General features: G+C 44.9%; 2 protein-coding genes across 8 annotated transcripts in view; one reads left to right on the plus strand and one right to left on the minus strand.

Moving 5' to 3' along the window:
- Wdr41 (WD repeat domain 41) overlaps positions 1-11,530 on the plus strand; it is a 47,806-nt gene extending 36,276 nt beyond the window's left edge. The window contains exons 9-13 of the mRNA XM_051172363.1: positions 4,216-4,400; positions 6,696-6,817; positions 7,749-7,837; positions 8,489-8,622; positions 11,243-11,530. Of these exons, the coding sequence (XP_051028320.1) occupies positions 4,216-4,400; positions 6,696-6,817; positions 7,749-7,837; positions 8,489-8,622; positions 11,243-11,398 (686 nt within the window). The 3' untranslated portion in view covers positions 11,399-11,530. The remainder of the gene's footprint in view (positions 1-4,215; positions 4,401-6,695; positions 6,818-7,748; positions 7,838-8,488; positions 8,623-11,242) is intronic.
- Positions 11,531-15,200: 3,670 nt separating this feature from the next.
- The window catches only part of Pde8b (phosphodiesterase 8B), a 191,191-nt gene continuing 188,741 nt past the window's right edge, over positions 15,201-17,650 (minus strand). For all 7 annotated transcript variants that reach the window (XM_051172341.1, XM_051172338.1, XM_051172335.1 and 4 more), the window contains 2 exons: positions 16,279-16,408; positions 15,201-15,326 (listed from right to left, as the gene is read on the minus strand). In XM_051172341.1, the coding sequence (XP_051028298.1) occupies positions 15,217-15,326; positions 16,279-16,408 (240 nt within the window). In that variant the 3' untranslated portion in view covers positions 15,201-15,216. The remainder of the gene's footprint in view (positions 15,327-16,278; positions 16,409-17,650) is intronic.

Consider the following 17,650-nt stretch of genomic DNA (forward strand, 5'->3'; position numbering starts at 1 on the left):
GTTTAGGTTAGCCCGGTTATAAGTGAGGTACTCTGCGTTAATAAGTTCATAATAAAATATATTTGCTAAGAAAAGTGAGCCTACACATCCTTCCCAGCCTCAGCATCTTCCCCTCATTGACCAGCATTTCCAAAACCCTACATGTCTCCAAGGATGAGATTGTCTGGTGCTGGAAGTAACAGCGGTTGGGCACCTCTTCGTATCTGGAGGCTGTTTTCTCTATCCGTGAATGGGAGCTCAAAGGCAAGTTCTTATATGGACAGCAAGCCTTTGAGCCTCCTGGGAAACACTGAGCCACAAGAGGTCCTGCAGCTTCTAAGGAGGGCAGGACAGGTCTGGCCCACTGTGTTGGTTATGCCTGCTTACAGGTCTTATTTTAGTGGTGAAGCACTGATGTCATTGAAACACCATGCGTACTTCAGTGACGATGACCGGTTATTGCCCAGTGAGCTTTATCTAGCTTCGTGGTCTGGCTTTTGTATGCAGGATACTGTAAGGTTTATAACTGCCTATAATTTGTATTTTAGTTTAGTTTTTGCTGCCCTGTTTTCTTTCCTCCTCACCACCTAATGCTGGTGGTCAGTTGCTGGGTTTACACATCACAACAGAAGTGCATTAGCAAAACAAAACCAATAACAACAACAACAACAAAAGAATTTCTTGCCTGGTGTGGTGGTGCAGGCCTTTAATGGCAGCACTAGGGAGGAGCGGCAGGGGAATTTCAGAGTTTGAGGCCAGCCTGATCTACAACAAGTTTCATTATACAAAGAATCCCTGTCTCAAAAAAAAAAATATCCCCAAATTAATGAATTAAAAATTTTTAGATTATAATATAATTATACCACTTCCCCCTTCCCCTTCCTTCCTTCATACCCTTCCTTGTTCTCTTTAAAATTTGTGGCCTCTTTTTTCATTAATTGTTGTTACACACACATACACAGAATACACATATATACATATATATGTAAGTATGGCCTGTGAAGTCCGTATAATGTTACTTGTATGTACATTTTCAGGGATGACCAGTTGGTGGGGTTTTTTGTTTGTTTGGTTTGGTTTGGTTTTTTGTGACAGGGTTTCTCTGTGTAGCCTTGGCTGTCCTAGAGTAGCTTTGTAGACCAGGCTGTCCTTGAACTCACAGTAATCTGCCTATCTCTGCCTCCTGAGTGCTGGGATTAAAGGTGTGCGTCACCACGCCTGGACAGTTGGTGTTTTTTTAAGGCTCAGAGAGACGGCTCGGTGGGTAAGAGACCTTGCTGGACAAGCATGAGAACAGCTCCAGAGCTCTTACCGAAAGCCGAGTGTGGCTCTGCAAAGGCAGGGGTGAAGGTGGTGAAAGGGGACTCAATGGGACTTGCTGGCTGCCACCGGAGCCAGAACCCAGCAGTGAGCACCAGGTTCAGTGACAGACGCTATCTCAAGGGAATAAGGCTAGAGAGCAACTATTCAGGGAGTCCTCTGACCTCTACATGCAGACTCAGAGGCCCACATTCCTGTATACACATGTGCAACGTACAGACATCACACACACACACACACACACACACACACACACACACACACACACACACACACACACAGTATTTTTTTAGAAGAAGTGCATTTTTAGTGAGGTGGCCCCAGGGCATTTTCCCCCCAGAGACAGGGTTTCTCTGTGTAGCCTTGGCTGTTCTAGACTCGCTTTGTAGACCAGGCTGGCCTCAAACTCACAACAGTCCACCTGCTTCTGCCTCCTAAGTGCTAGAGTTGAAGGCATGCGCCACCACGCCCGGCTCATTTTGGAATGATATACTTGAACTCCCTAAAATATGCATGATATGTCCCAGACTTGTTGAAGAGGTCTGAATGGGCAAGTTTCCTAAGGCATAAGCTGGCACGGCTACTCTTTTCTAACAAAGGCTCCATGCGTTCATTTCGTTCATTTGCTTGCTCTGCGCTGACAGTGTGGCCATCACAGAGTGTTAATGCTTATGAGGTCTGGATAGAGCAATGCCAGGAGAGATTTTTCCTAAGTGCCTTTGATACCACAGGATGAAGTACCCCCACTGTTAGTACACCACTGAGGTTGGTTGGGGTGAAATGTTCTGAATGACTTGTCTGGAAATACATATATAAATAATTGCACAGGGAGAAACTGTATGCTAAGGTGACTGTCAGTGTTTTGTTCTTAGTGAAAAGATCTAAGAGGTTGTTGATGGTGTCTTTCTGTTCTGTAAAAGAACCAGAGAGAGAGTGGCTGTGTGGTCTCAAAGGATTAATTCTGTGTTGACTACAGACCAGGACCTAGAGCCAAGGAGCAGCTCCTCATCCTTAGCGTCTTTGATTCTTTCGTAGTTGAGTGAAATTGAGATGATCAGGGGAAGCTGAGTTCTGCTGGAGGATGCACAGCTTCCACTGTGAAAGCTGGAAAGTCGCTTCCCCCTGAGGTCAGAGATAAACTTATTTCTTCACACAGCAAACTCTGTACTGTGTCAGCAAACTATAAACATTAATAAGCTACCTGTTATGATTTTGAGGCTGAGGTAAAAATAATGTTTGCATCTAGGAGGAGTAGTGGTTTTTATTTCTAAGAGATTGTTCATCTGACTTTGGCAGATTTCTATCCTGATTTATTTGACGAATGGGATAAAAAATGTCTTATTTACCCACCTCTGTATTTACACAGCTGTAAATTCGTGTCTTAATACTATTAATGTAGAGTAATACCAGAACTCAAAATAATACCCCAGTTTCAAAGATGACATTGGATGTCTTTTACAAACAGCTGGATGTTTATTATTGAATTTGTTTTCTATACACATTCTTGTTCAGTGCTTGGGGAAACCCAAGACAGACAGAGGCTAATGGTTTCCTTGAGACTCTCGGGCTAGTAACGGGCAGAGCCAGAACTGTAACTTGAATTCTATGCTTAGTGCATTGTTCTGTTCTGACTTAAAAATATGTGAGAATAGAAAGAAACTACATTGTAAGATAATTTTTATTCTAGGTTTTGTATAATATGTATTAAATGTATAATGTACGAATTGTCTAAATTTAACTCTACTTGAAGGGTTTAAAGCTTACTACTTTATAAGTAAAACATAGTGCTAATAAAAATATGACAATAATAAGAAACATTAAAAATGGAATTAAAATGAAAATTGTGCCATCATTCAGTATTAAACACCAGCCCACATCTTTCTGAGCATATGTACATATGTGCATGGTTTACTGTTTTGTAAGAATATGGCAAGAACATAACTCTAGGTCAACATAAGAATACTTTTACAGCTTAATTTTTAATAGCTAATATTTTATTTTATGATTGTCTTATTCATGATTGTGTCTTGTAACTTTGTACATATATTGCTGTGTATTAATCAGGATAAATCCCCTGAAATGGAACTGGTGCATCAGTACATTTATTATTTTACAGTTTGACCCATGTTATTACTAAGTTAATCCTTGAAATAATTGTCAAGTTGTACCAAAATACATTAGGACAGTAGCATGTAAACATGCTGGTTCCCACATGTGCCTCCCTGATACTATAATATCATTTTAAATTTCTTTGATTATGAAAGTAATTAAAATGTTATCACATATTTATTTACCATCTATTTTCTTTTTCTTAGTAATTCTCAGGAGGGCCATGTGCATTGAATATAATGAACTGTTTTGACATTTGAGTTTCCACCTCCCTCCCTCCCCCTCCCTCCCCCCTCCCTCTGTCCCTCCCTCCCTCTCCCCTCCCTCCCTCCCTCCCTCCCTCTCTCCCTCCCTCCCTCCCTCCCCCCTCCCTCTCTCCCTCCCTCCGTCCCTCCCTCTCTCTGCCGATCAGATATTCTCTTGTTTGTCTTCTCCTACCCTACTTCTTTTACGGTTCTTAAATCACTCTGTATTCATAAACTATTTGCCTTATCTTATCCACTCCTAGAAATACCTTTTGTGTTTTAACTGACAGTTTTGGGGTTTTTGGGGGGGCAGCATATCATTTAAGGTGAGATTCTTTTCTTTTTACTCCTGTAAAAGTTGACCAAACATTCTAGTTGATATTTCTATTGGCACTAACTATAATATTTATCTTAAGTAAATGAACTAGTCTATTTTCTGGTCTTCTTATTGTCATATTAATCTTTCTGATTAACTTGTCTAGCTGTAATTATGAAGTCCATTCACTTTTATTTTTAGCCTAGAGAGCACGATCGCTAAGCAAGCGCTTGTGAACTTTTCTAGGTACAAGTTTCGTCACTGGCTCCCATGTTGGAGAGCTGCTCATCTGGGATGCCCTGGACTGGACTGTGCAGGCCTGCGAGCGCAGCTTCTGGAACCCGTCTCCACAGCTGGATGCCCAGCAAGAAATAAAACTCTGCCAAAAACAAAATGACATTTCTATTAATCATCTCACCTGTGATGAAGAGGTAAAAGTACAAAGTATAATTGTTAAAAATAAAACCGCTATCTGATCTTTAAAGCCTTGTATACTGGATGTAAAAGATTACGAGTCTGGGCTGTTGAGAGGGCTCAGTGGGCAAAGAGACTTACCGCTGAGTTTAACGGACAGCATCCACAGGGTTGTGAGAACACACCCACCACACCCCACATACACTAATACACTACACACACATGCTGCGTACACACATACACACACACACACCACATCCATTGATACACACACATACCACGTACACACACACACACACACCAAACACATCATACACACACACACACACACACACACACACACACACACACACACACACATACACACACACCACACCACACCAAACAAAAAGTAATGAAAAGGTTACTACCTATGGTTTCAAGTTTTAAAATGGCCTGATGATTTTATAAAGAATGTACCAGTTACATTACAGGAAAAAAAAAAAAACTACTTTAATCGTTTTTCCTAACCTTGCATGCAAGGAAGTTATTAGAGCACAAATTTACAGACCTAATTTGGGCTGGACTAAGTCACTCTTGAGGTTACTATTTCATTTGTTTTAAATTGTGATGTATTTCCTAGAGAAGGCAAAAAGTTAGAACTTTGGGAAATGTTTCCCTTCTATGTTGTTGGCATCCTGGGTGAGAGCAGCTGCCCTGCGCCTGGGAGCAGTGCTTTTGAAGCTGGCGCTGTAAAGCCAGCGCGACACACTGCTGCCTCTAGCCTCTGGTCTGGACAGCCTTGTCTTTTAGCCTCACTGGCTCAAAACAAGTGTTTAAGGGGGTTATTTTTCTCGGGGTTCATAGCTTTGAGAAAGGGAGTTAAAGGACCTCCCTCTCTCCCTCCCTTCCTTCCTTCCTTCCTTCCTTCCTTCCTTTTTCTTTTGCTCTTTTTCTTTCTTTTGGTTTGGTTTTTCAAGACAGGGTTTCTCTGTGTAGCCCTGACTGTCCTGAAACTATGTAGACCAGGCTGGTCTCAAACTCAGAGATCCCCAGCCTCTGTCTCCCAAGAGCTAGGATTAAAAGTGTGTGCCATCACTGCCCAACTCTTTCTTTCATTTTATTTTGTGCTTTCTATCCTAATTTACCCGTTATCACTTTATTATTCTTATTGAAAATTTCAGAAATAATGTTTTTATCTTCTTATACTATTTTTTGTACCGTGTGTGTGTATGTGTGTGTATACATGTTTGTGAGTGTTGTGTATACATATTGCTTCTGTGTGTGTTATATATGTGTTGTGGGTATCTGCGTGTGGTGCTGGAGCCCACACATAAGTGCGAGTATGGAGGCTGGAGGTCAGGTTCAAATGTCTTCCTCCATTTCTCACATTATTTAACTTTTTAATTTTAAAAATATATTTCTATGTGTGCATGAGTCTCCTCCCTCCCTCCCTCCCTCCCCCTCCCCTCTCATTTTGTAGACCAGGCTGGCCTCGAACTCACAGAGATCTGCCTGCCTCTGCCACCCTACCCCGAGTGCTGGGATTACAGGCTTGTGCTACTGTGCCTGGCAAAAATGTATTTCTAATACTATGTATAGAATTTTTTTTCTTTTAATTCTTTAGACCACCTTGGCATAGTGTCAGCACAGCATGCACTCCCTCAGGTTGTTTATAGGCCTTTTAATCCCTTAATCTTTTGCCTTCATTCCCAGACAAAAGCAGCTGGGTTAATTCCCAAGGGTCTCTGTGTTCTGCAGAAGCCCAGGCTGCACTTTGGCACCTTCCACTGCAGGGCCAGGGTAGTGGCCATCCCTTCGGCAGTTTTAGTCTCCAGAGAGGAGAAGGTGAAGCCAGGCTGCCCTGTGCAGAGCCCGGCTGCCCTGGGCAGAGCGCGGCTGCCCTGGGTAGAGCCCGGCCTGGCTGCCCTGGCAGAGCCCGGCCTGGCTGCCCTGGGCAGAGCGCGGCTGCCCTGGGCAGAGCCCAGCCTGGCTGCCCTGGGCAGAACCCTGCTGCCCTGGGCAGAACCTGGCCTGGTTGCCCTGGGCAGAGCCTGGCTGCCCTGTGCAGAGCGCGGCTGCCCTGGGCAGAGCCTGGCCCAGCTGCCCTGGGCAGAGCCTCCTCTACTGTCTTTCCCCTTGCAGGTTATGGTGCTAACCTTTCCTTGGTGACTTTGACATTGGGGGCATCAGAGGGCAGGACAGAAATTTTTGTCCGAAGCCTTGAAAGGCGACAGTGGCTTTCCAATGTCACACAGGAGCAGGAAATATATTACACTGGGTAGTAAAGATGAGGTTTATGCCAATTTCTGAACTTTCTCCCCGAACTTCAGAATATATTTGCTGCAGTTGGAAGGGGGCTCTACGTGTATAACCTACAACTGAAGCGTGTGATTGCTTGCCAGAAAACTGCCCATGACTCCAACGTCCTGCACATCGACAGGCTCCCCAACAGGTACGTGCCCCCATCTCCTCTGCAAAGATGAACGTCACGGTCCCTAGGGCCGCCGGCATAATTTCCGCAGTGGCCAAATGACCTGGGTCCATGGCTTGACCTTGATATTCTTTTGCAAATAGAGAAGTTCCATGTCTGACTGTAAGTGAAGAGTGTGTAGCAGCAATAGATGACAAATTTACAGGAGCATGGCTAAGTGAACTACACTGAGTGTTTATTTGTAAGAAAGATTTATTTAAATCTGTTATTTAATAAGGTGAAAGACCTGGTTCACTTGCAGTGTACTATTTTTTTCTTTTCATATTTTCTATAAACCTATTTCTTCTTACGGTAGTGCATGTTTATGGCCAAATTCAGATAGTAGGCCCTTTACAGTCTGAGCCTAGTAAACGAGGGTTGATTTGGCGGTTAAGATCCTAGTGATCACAGGGTAGCATTGTCCGTACAGGATGTTTTTAAGGCAAGGGGCATTGTAGAGAGAGGTAACAAGAGGAGGGAAGGCAACTGCTCAGGACATTGTGTAGTTCCTATTGTTTTTTTCTGAACGGTCTCTAAAAGATGGAGATGATAATTCTATGTCATCGAGCCACTGTCACACAGCGCGGTGTGAGCTTTGCTGGCGAGTGCTTCTGGTTCACACTCGAAGCCGTGCTAGTGTGATGGTCAGCTGGTTCACACTCGAAGCCGTGCTAGTGTGATGGTCAGCCAGTTCACACTCGAAGCCATGCTCATGTAATGGTCAGCCAGTTCACACTTGAAGCCTGTTAGTGTGATGGTCAGCCAGTTCATACTTGAAGCCATGCTAGTGTAAAGGTCAGCCTTGCCAGGAGCTGGCTACAATTCGGTGAGGGCTCCAATGGTTTGAGCAGTCAGTGCTTGGCCTCCCCAGGTGCTCTTTCCCTCCTTTCTTTCTGGCCTTTTGTTCCAACAGGCAGTTAATCTCATGCTCAGAAGATGGCAGTGTCCGCATTTGGGAGGTCCAAGAAAAACAGCAGCTGGCAGCAGAACCTGTCCCAACAGGTGTGTGCCTTCCTCCACAAAAGCAGGCCTGTCCCCTCTCCCTCCTTCCTTCTTCTCTCTCCCACCTCTTTTCTCTTTCCCCCTCTTTTCTCTCTCCTCTTTGCATCTCATCTGACAGGAAAATGAAAGATGACAATGAGCGACCACGGGACTGCTTCATATGGGTGTCAACCATGTACAGGAAGTCTATGGTGCTTGGGGTTGGGAAATCGCATCTTGGTTTTGCCCCAGTGTAAATCTGTCTCTTTATTTCAACTGAAGCCAGTTGCAGTTTTATTATTTTGAGAGAAAACTGGCTTTCAAGGAATCTGAGTGACCAGGTAGCTCACACACTCACACTGAAGTGTTGCTCTCTGCTGACTCCTCAGGGTTGCATACAACCTTTAAGGCTGTATACTTCTCTGATGTTTCAGTGTCTGTGTTTTCTTGCCCCTAGTGGATGAATGGGTGGGGGAAAAGGGAGTAGACCAAATGAGGAGCTAGGTGAGTTAGGAAAAGCACAGCATCATACATTCACAGATCCTAGTAGTGTCTGTGCCGTCAGCTTAGCCCTTGATAAACTGTAGACACGGTTGTGTTTAAATGTTCTGTCTTTCTGTAAGGGAAAAACATAGCAATATTTTAAACGACTAAAATGGTTGTCTTTCGTAGGATTTTTTAATATGTGGGGATTTGGAAGAGTGAACAAACAAGCCAGCCAGCCTGTGAAAAAGCCGCAAGAAAATGGCACCACGTGTTCCCTGGAGCTCATTGGAGATTTGATTGGCCACTCATCCTCCGTGGAGGTACCACTTTCAGTAGCATGCCATCCCAGCCGTTCCTGCTTTTGCAACTTGGTTCTTTTTTAATTCAGTTGCTCTAAACAAAACTCACACATTCTCACCTGTAGGTTTTTGCAAGACAAAAATATAGAGTAAGATAAGTGGAGGTACGAGCAGTTAGGGTCATCCTTCAGAGAGATGGATTTGAGGGAGTGAGCAATGCACTGCTTTAAGAATGGGCTCGCTCACCATTGTATAGGGGCTCGAGGTCGCTGGTAATAGGACAATGTTAGTGACCTTGAATATGGGTCACAATAATCAACAGAGGAAGCACGGGATGTCGTGGCTCTGTGTGTAGGGTAAAAGCCTTAACAGATTCCAGGGTTCACACCCAATTCTGAGTCAGAGGGTTGTTTCCATCTGCCTTTGTTTAATACTGGTTTTATAGAACCTGTAACTTTCTCACTGTGCATTATGACATTTGGGAACTATGCATAAGATCTCAGCTGTGGAATTGCAGCACGTTAATAATTTATAACAAGCACTATTGCAATAAAAGAAGGGATTAGTGGCGATACAGAGGTGATGGGAACTGGTAACAGTGCAGCCATAGCACTGGGTGGCATTGGGTGGGCATCCATACCTAGACACAACAGCCACACTGGCCATTGAACATTTCCTGGAGTTTACAAAGAGCTATAAAACATAATCCTTGTCCTCTTGGATTGTGTACTTCAGTGGAAAGGAAAGGCAAAGGCCTAATGAGCTGCTGATCAAGGCTACTTATGATCGACCCAGGTGAAAGGCAGTTAGGGAGTCAGAAGGAACATTTCTTCTATGCCCTGTAGAAGTCTGTAGAGGTGGAGGACTTGAAGTGAGCTTTGGGGGCCAGGCCAGACTAATAGATACAGAGCCAAGGCCCTATGTGGTCCCTGTAGTCAGGTCCTGGGCCTTTCTCATCTTTGCTGTCCTCTAGGAAGTAGCTTGGCGCTTTGTTTTTAACTTTGTTATGCTTGAGTGGCTGTGGTGCAGATTACAGGTGGCGAGCTGAGTATGGTAGACATCAGTCATGGTGTTATGTCGTGGCAGAGAGCAGACAGGTGGCATGGGATCCCTGGGTTTCCATGAACAGGCATTTACCAGAGAGATCCTAAAAAATAGGGCAAAGGAGTTTGGGCTTTATTTTCAAAATAATGGGAACCCACCGAACATACGAGAAACATTTTATGGGTGTTTTGCCTACAGTGCCCGTGAAGGCAAGAAGAGGGTGTTGAATTCCCCAGGGACTGAAGTTCCAGCTAGTTGTGAGGCATCATGTCGGTTCTGAGACTTGAACCTAGGCCTTCTGGAAGGACAGTCAGTGCACTTAACTGCTGAGCCATCTCTCCAGCCCCCTATTAAGAGTTCTGAGTGGTGGAGGAGACCTTTGAAATGGCACGTTTATCATTATGTAAGCGAAAGATTTAGGAACTTTCTTGAAAGTGTTTGCACTTTCGTCTCTTCCTTGTTCCCCAAGGCTTTCACGCGCTGTATGTGCCAGGCAAGCACTCTGTCACTGAGCTGCCTCCCATACTGCATGTCAGCATTTTTAAAAAGCACCTTTGGCTGCACTGGCAAATTTAGACTCTCTGGTGCTACCATGTGCCGTCTCCTGACTCTCTTCATGGCTTTTGTGTTCTCGCTCTCCTGACTGGCCCGGCCCTTCCGCCCATGCACCGATGATGTTCCACTCTCCTGAGAAATTTTGCTCCTACATTTCTCCCTCTTACTCCATAGTCATCAGTACGTCCTGACCTTTGACCTTACCCGCCTGTCCCTGACTTTTGTTCGGCTCCTCCCTTCTTACACTGGGTCACTAAAGGACCTCACCCCTGTCCTAGGTTTCCCCCTCTCCATCCACATCCTTTTCCCTAACTTGGAGAGTTTCCTCCCTGTGGGAATCCCAGTCTTCCTGCGGGATCTCCGTTCTGAGGTTCTGTGGCCTGCCATGGCACAGTGCCTGTGACAGAACCTCTCACTGGTACCCCACTCATTGCAGCGGGCCCTGGCTTTCACAGTAGGGACCCCGTAAGTAAGCCGAAGTCACTGTAAATGCACCAACTCAGCACCTCTACTTTACAGAAACTGCAGAAGTCAGCGCTTATCTCAGGTAATTTGGGATGAAGACATTTCATTGGTAGCCACGTCTTAATAAATAATGCAAGTGTGAGAAGACCTAGACCTGACAAATCTTAAAGGCAGTATGTGAATAATTAGGCTGTGGTAAATTCAGATGACTTGAGAATTCACGTGTTTTGCAGGAATTGCTGCTACTGTTGTCCTGTAGTTGATCAACAAAACTGCCTGTAACCCCAGCACTCGGGAGGTCATGACCTTCTGGCTAAGCCTAGACTACATAAGTGAGCCCTGTCTCAAAACAACAAAGGTTGGGGACACAGCCTGGGGCTAGAGCATGGCACAAGACCCTGGCTTGGCTCCCCATCACTGAAAACACAAAAGTCCCTCCTGAGAAAATGAAATCATTTTTTTTTTTTTTTTGCGTTCAAATCCAAGGACATCTCCATGGTCAGTAAAAACACACATGGAGACCTAGCTCCTCCCTCTTCTTGCTAGCCTCGAGCCAGCGTTTCGATTTATTTTGCAGATGTTTCTGTACTTCGAAGACCATGGCCTAGTGACGTGCTCTGCAGATCACCTCATTATCTTGTGGAAGAACGGAGAGCGAGAAGCTGGATTCCGCAGTTTAAAGTTATTTCAGAAGTTAGAAGAAAATGGTGACTTACACCCCGTGTCCAGCTGAAGGAACTGGACGACTGCATACAGATGCGTGAACCGTGAATGTCAAATACAGAACGGTCCTCTGAAAACCACTAACATACTGATTGCTTGGATTTCTCATGGTTTCCTTGCCGGTGAAGTTCTGTCTGTCTGTCTGTCTGTCTGTCTGTCTGTAAGCAGCATGTGTCCACTCAATAACATAAATAGCACAGGCTCCCATTGGGTGCCGCTGTGGAAGGGGCAGGTGCTGTACTGTCTCTTAAAGTGACAGGAAAAAGGATAATTATAAAGCTGTGTCATTATTTAGAAGCTTTATTTTGGGTTCCTTTAGAGACTGCTTCAGAACTGTCCTGATAGAAACAGCCTTTCTGCTACAGTTTCCCCTTCTCCTGAGCAGCTACCTGTGTTCAGTAGAACCAAACTTGAATCTTGAATCTTAGCAAATATATATATATATATATATATATTGTAAATACAATGATTCTTTTTGGTACCAACTAATTTAAGTCACTGAAAAAAATATTTAATTGTGCCTACTAAAGTGCCTGTGTGCTCAGTCTGCAGGCACTGTCTAAGGGTATGTTTCTTTCTCAGGGTGAACTGGCCTGAGCAGACACTGTTAGAATGGTATTCAGGGGTTCCAGGGAGGAGTTGTGGATTAGGAAGGAGGCAGAGCTTTTCTTCAGGTCAGGAACTGCAGCTAAAGGGCCCTGCCTGTCTGCCTGCTTTGCCGTTGCTGTAATACAACATGGTTGAGAACAGATTCCCTGTTTGGCTCCTTTGACCATCCTCTAAGCCTGGGCCGTCTTCATTGTCCTACCAGCTTAATGACAGTATTTTCTCACTGGGCCCTGAATCACAAAATGTACTCTACACAGTGCCTGTTAGCCAGCAAACCATTGTTATTTGTTATTTGAAGAGTCAATGCAAGAGGCAGACAGCATCGGTTTGCTGGTCACTTTGGCTAATTCATTTTAGACTCACATAATGCTTTGAACTGTGTGTTGTAGATGGATTTTCCCTTTTACTAGCTCCTTCTTTGCCATTTTCATATTAGGCCATTAGTAAATTAATTTCTTAAATGGTATAAGACAGAAAATTCACAGTTTTTTTTGTTTTTTGTCCCCCCCCCCACCCCTCCACGAGAACTAGTGTGATCAGAGGGTACCTCCACCCTAGTGAGAGACCTGGTATGAGCATCCTGAGGTAAGGGAGACAGCACACTAGGTGACTGTGGCAAGGATTGGCACCTGTGCTGTTCAGTAGTTCCATGTAGACTATTCCTAAGACTTGGACTTGCAATGTAGAGGCGGAAAGTTAGAGCTAAGGCCAGTATATATTATGTGCATGCCTTTTCTAGCTCCCTCATGTGGCTGTTAGCACTGGACCGCCCTGTCCTCTGCCTTGTTGCCCTTAACGTGCTCTGAGCTGGATGTCCGTGTGTGTCTGTGCAGCAGCACAGCCTTGGCTGTTGCTCCGAGGCTGGATGGATGGGTACCAGCTGGGCTCAGAGGCTGGATGGGTACCGGCTGGACCTGATGGTTCCTGTCATTTGCTGGGGAGAGAGGGTGGCCGCCTCTGACTGAGGAGGGACCGTTCTGGTTCACTTAACAGTATTTTTACCATTAACTTCCCTCTTTGGGATAGTAATTAATAATAGCATTAACATGACTTTTCTTTACTTTGTTTTTCTAAGTTACTTTAGGTCCTCTCAACACATGGTATCACAGGAAACAGGAGTAAGAGGCACAGAGTAGTTTACATGTCTTGTATAGAAATTACCTGAGGTGCATGAACACTACCTAAAAGTCCGTGATTCTAACAAATATGCCATGTAGCAACTCAGGAGATGTCTGTAATTTATGCTGATAATCAGCAAGTTATACTGAAGCTCGTGGGTGTCGGAGAGCATTAGCGTCCACGTTATTAATGTCTCAAGTTCACATGAAATTGACTCGACGTAACACTGAGCGAGCTGCAGTGTTTTCTGTAGGAAATGTCAGGGGCCTGCCAAGTGTTCCTCACGAAGTGGAGCTGAAAGCAAGCTGCTCAGAAAAAGATTGTCTGTGTATCTAGCAGGTTCTGAAGCCAGAGGAGATTGTTTTTGTCTCTTAAATCCTGGCAGTCTAACTTTAGTGTTCTGTAAACAAAAGGTGACGACTCGTTAAATAAAGGACACCAAAACCCCAAATTTGAAATTATGAAAAGTTTAGGCCAAAGAGATAAAATAAAAACAGCTGTTGGGAATGAAAAATGCTGTAAGAATTTAGTTACAAGTACTCCACAGAAACATTCCACCACATGTACAGAGTGCAGCAACATGATGCAAGCCGGCTCCTTTCCCAACCCAACAAGCCCTCTCACCATCTAACAAAAATAATTTAGATGCATTTCTTCACATGGAATTTTCATATATCTTTACACTTTGGTACAAAACATAGAAAAAAAAACATTGGCACATTACCTAGTGATAAGTTGTCTTTTTCTTCCCCATGTACCGATTTTTACATATAGTGCAGCCCAATTTTCATTTTGAAAAACGTAGCTGCTGATTCAATTAGTTCAGTTTCTATACCCGTAAAAATGCATCATGGAGTACAGATAAAATAAAACAGTGTCTTCTTTGCTTAGTTTCTGGTATTTATAACATAGAGAGAAGGGATGGCTGATAAAAGAGAAAGGAAAGATCTCGCTTGACCAGATGAAGAGCACAGAGTGCTGTGAGAAGAGGTGTATAAAAATGTGCCCTGTGCTTTAAGAGCTGTAGCGTACACGTAGTGGCTTAAAATAGTGTTTGCTGCCTCTCCATATGCCCGTGTCCTGACATATTTACACTTCCTGCAGTCTCTTTTTACACTGTTAAAGCAAATGGCATGATCTCAAATATAAATTAATACCTGAAACCTGACACTTTCCCCATTTCCTCCCCAGATACAGAGGTACAGGTAATGCCCACAAACTAGGGGTGAAGAGCCAGGATATATAGATTATTTTAATAAAAATATTTGAACAACAAATATATATATATATAAACTTTTCTTAAATCTTTGTTTTTTGTTTGTTTGTTTTTAAAGCTTGTCCACGAGCAATCAGATTTCATGGCTTTTTATACTCTGACTTGTGGCTGTGTCCATGAGCCTGAAGGTAAGGGGTGCTCAAGAACTTCCCTAAGCAGGGTTCCACCCTTTCCCCATCCATTGGCTCTCCAGAGGAAAGGGGGTTCCACAGGTGGCTGGTGCTCATCTGAGGGACACTCAACAGACCAAGGCCGGTCTTCACTTGGGCGTCATATTATCTACCATGTAGCTGTGGGAGCTGTGATGCTAATTAGTTTATCGATAATGCCATTCTCATTCTGCCAATTTTAAGTGGCTTTTCTCTTACATCTCCTCCAGGAAACTTTTCAGGATGTCGTCATACTTTTGCCATTGAGGAAAGTAGTCAAGCCTAGTATCAGTAGTGAGTGGATCCTGGCTAAGCTACCTGGTCTCCACCAGGAGGAGGGGCACACAGACACCAGGTCTTTTGCTCCTTGTGTCCTGCTTGTACTCACAGTGGTCAGCCAGCTCCGTGGTTTAACAAGAGATCGCATGGCAGAGGAGACTGCCAAGCGGTTCGTTTTGTCACCAAGTGATTCAAAGGAACATCTTTTTTTATTGATGGAACAAAACTTTCTGAAAAGGAAATTGAGGGGCGTGCATGCTTCAGGTCAGATATTAAACACTAGCCCCTTAGTCTACACCTGTCATTGTCATCATCGAGGGAGACCCTCTTGCTTGTACTCCGCTGCGATTCACAGTGTCCTCTGCAGATCAGGAGGTCCCCTCCCCTGGCTTAGCTTTAGCTGTCAGATGGAAGTCTCAGACTTTTGCACTTGAGGTCATCCAGTGTTTTCCAGTGTTTGTAGTTATCGGCCAAGTGCTGCATCAGGGCTGGCAGATGCGCGAAGGCTGCAAGGACAACATTAAAGGTATCAGAAGGGACCTGTTAAATTCAGTTGAGTCTCGGGAGTATTTATTAGACTCGACTCGATCTTTGGGATTAGAAGTAGAAAAAAAAACTAGTCAGTAACCTGCTGGCCATGCAGTCGTGAGGACCCGAGTCCAGGCCCCACCCCATGTGCAAAAGCTGGCCATGGTACTTGTAATCCAGGCTCGGGGGGGGGGGGGCGGTGCAGAGATAAATGTATCCCTGGGGGCTCACTAGCCAGGTTAACCTGATTGGGAAGCTCCAAGCTAATGAGAGACCCTGTGTAAAGAAAAAAGCAGCTGGGGGCTGACCCCTGAGGTCTGTGTGCAGGTATACCCCCACTAAAAGAACCAGACGACCAACATCGCCAAGACCAGGCCTTAGGCTGCAAGTGAACATCTATGCATGTTAAGGACAAGTCGCTAAACATTTTCTTTTTCATTTCTTAATTAGCTGACTGTAGTGCTAGGAGTTGAACCCAGAGCCTTGTGCACCAGGCAAGCAGTTCACCACTCTGAGCTATGAACCACACCCTTAGCCACAGTGCATTAGGTGCTGAAATGCAAACAGGCTTCTTACTTAACTGTCTTGAACCTGAAACTCACAGAGAATGAAATAACACTTTGCTTCATGGAATTTCTTCTCCTGTGAGAATGAAATGGTTGTGCGCTTTTGGAAAGGTGTAGCCTTGTTCATGCAGGGGACACTCACTCATCAGGTCTGAAGCACTCAAGACCGTGCCAGATGCTGGGATGCACCTACTCTACCTGCCCACAGAGGGCTTGTGGGGGACACACACACACACACCCTAAAGGTGGGAGACACACACACACACGCTCTAAAGGTGGGAGACACACACACACACGCTCTAAAGGTGATCTTCATCAAGTATAACAATGTCCTCTGCAGGTGATAAAACAGCAACTAACTTACCATCCCAAGCATCAAACATGTCTGTTATGAAGTAGTCGATGAAGGAGATCTGGGACTTGGGGATGCTGCAGGTGCTGCGGTCAAACACCGGCATCACCACAGGCAGCCCCTGCCTCTTCTCCTCGTCTGTCTGTGAGAAAGAAACAGAAAACAGAAAACAAAAACACCACTGCACAGGGCTGTGTGGCACATGAGAAGCCTTCACAGTAACAGCATGTTTCTCAGAAGAAGCCCAGAACTCAGAGAAGTTTAGCCGTTTCCCGAGGTCACCCACAGTGACTGTGTTCAGGTCTCCTCACTCTTGGATCCCCCTCTCGCCCTCTCCTTTCTTGAATGTAGGACCTAGAGGATGCTAGGGTGGTGGGCTCCAAGAGCGGAATCATCATTAGCCCTAATTTCACATTTTGTGCTAGTCCACGGCCTCCCCTGAAGCATTGGCCTAGGGGAACTGAGTCCCTTTTTCTGTGATCGTTTTTTACTTTTGTAAGCTCAGGTCTTCATTCCTGCCTAATCTACTGCCACTGGTTGACATTTGCAGCAAAGGTCAAACTGCCCATAGCCCATGAAATAGACGCAGTGGGCCACACGTCAAGGGCAGTAGTCACTGTAGTCCTGGCTGCATGCTTGCAGGATTTTGTTTATAACTATTTTCACTTAAAATTGACATTTTTGCAGCTGTGAGAAAGTCCTGCTTTTTAAAATCTTAACTTCTCAGTATATGTCTTTTGACTATTCTGCACAACAAATGGCAAGTCCAGAACACCTTCATGTACAGCCACAGTCAGGGTGCCTCCAGGACTGTCGCTGGAGCGGTTGATCTGTGAGCGAGTGTTCACATGCAGCTGTCAAGGTGTGTGGGCATCTGAGTAACCCACGTGTTGCAGCGCATGCTCCTGTCTGGACTCCTGAAGCTCAGTGGTGAAAGCCACGCTCAGTTGATGTCTGGAACTCATCACAGGCTTCATTTGTAACCTGATTTTTAGGTCAGACTGGTATTATCACTACATTCTTGCCAGAGAAAAGGACACCTGAGTTGCAAGCATCTGTCAGAGAACTTAACCGTGGACCAGCCTCCCAGTGTCAGTAACTAGGAGTAAGGCTTCAAGTTTTTTCCCTGTGGGGCCCAGGAAACCCACTAATAACTTCTGTCTCAGCTCACCCAGTTGGTTAAGGAGCATTAAAATATTCACTGGTGTTCTCGGAGTAATTTGGTCCATACCCCACTCTCATTCCTCCCTCCACTCTCCCGCCCCCTGCCTCCCCCTCCCCAACATGGGCGCACTCAGAACTGCCTGTCTTCCTTCTCTGCAGTCCAGGGGCTCCTTCCCAGCCAGCTGTGCTACACAGTGTCAGCTACCTTTTATTCTGCCTC

This window comes from Acomys russatus, chromosome 30, assembly GCF_903995435.1.
Source record: "Acomys russatus chromosome 30, mAcoRus1.1, whole genome shotgun sequence".
NCBI lineage: Eukaryota > Metazoa > Chordata > Mammalia > Rodentia > Muridae > Acomys > Acomys russatus.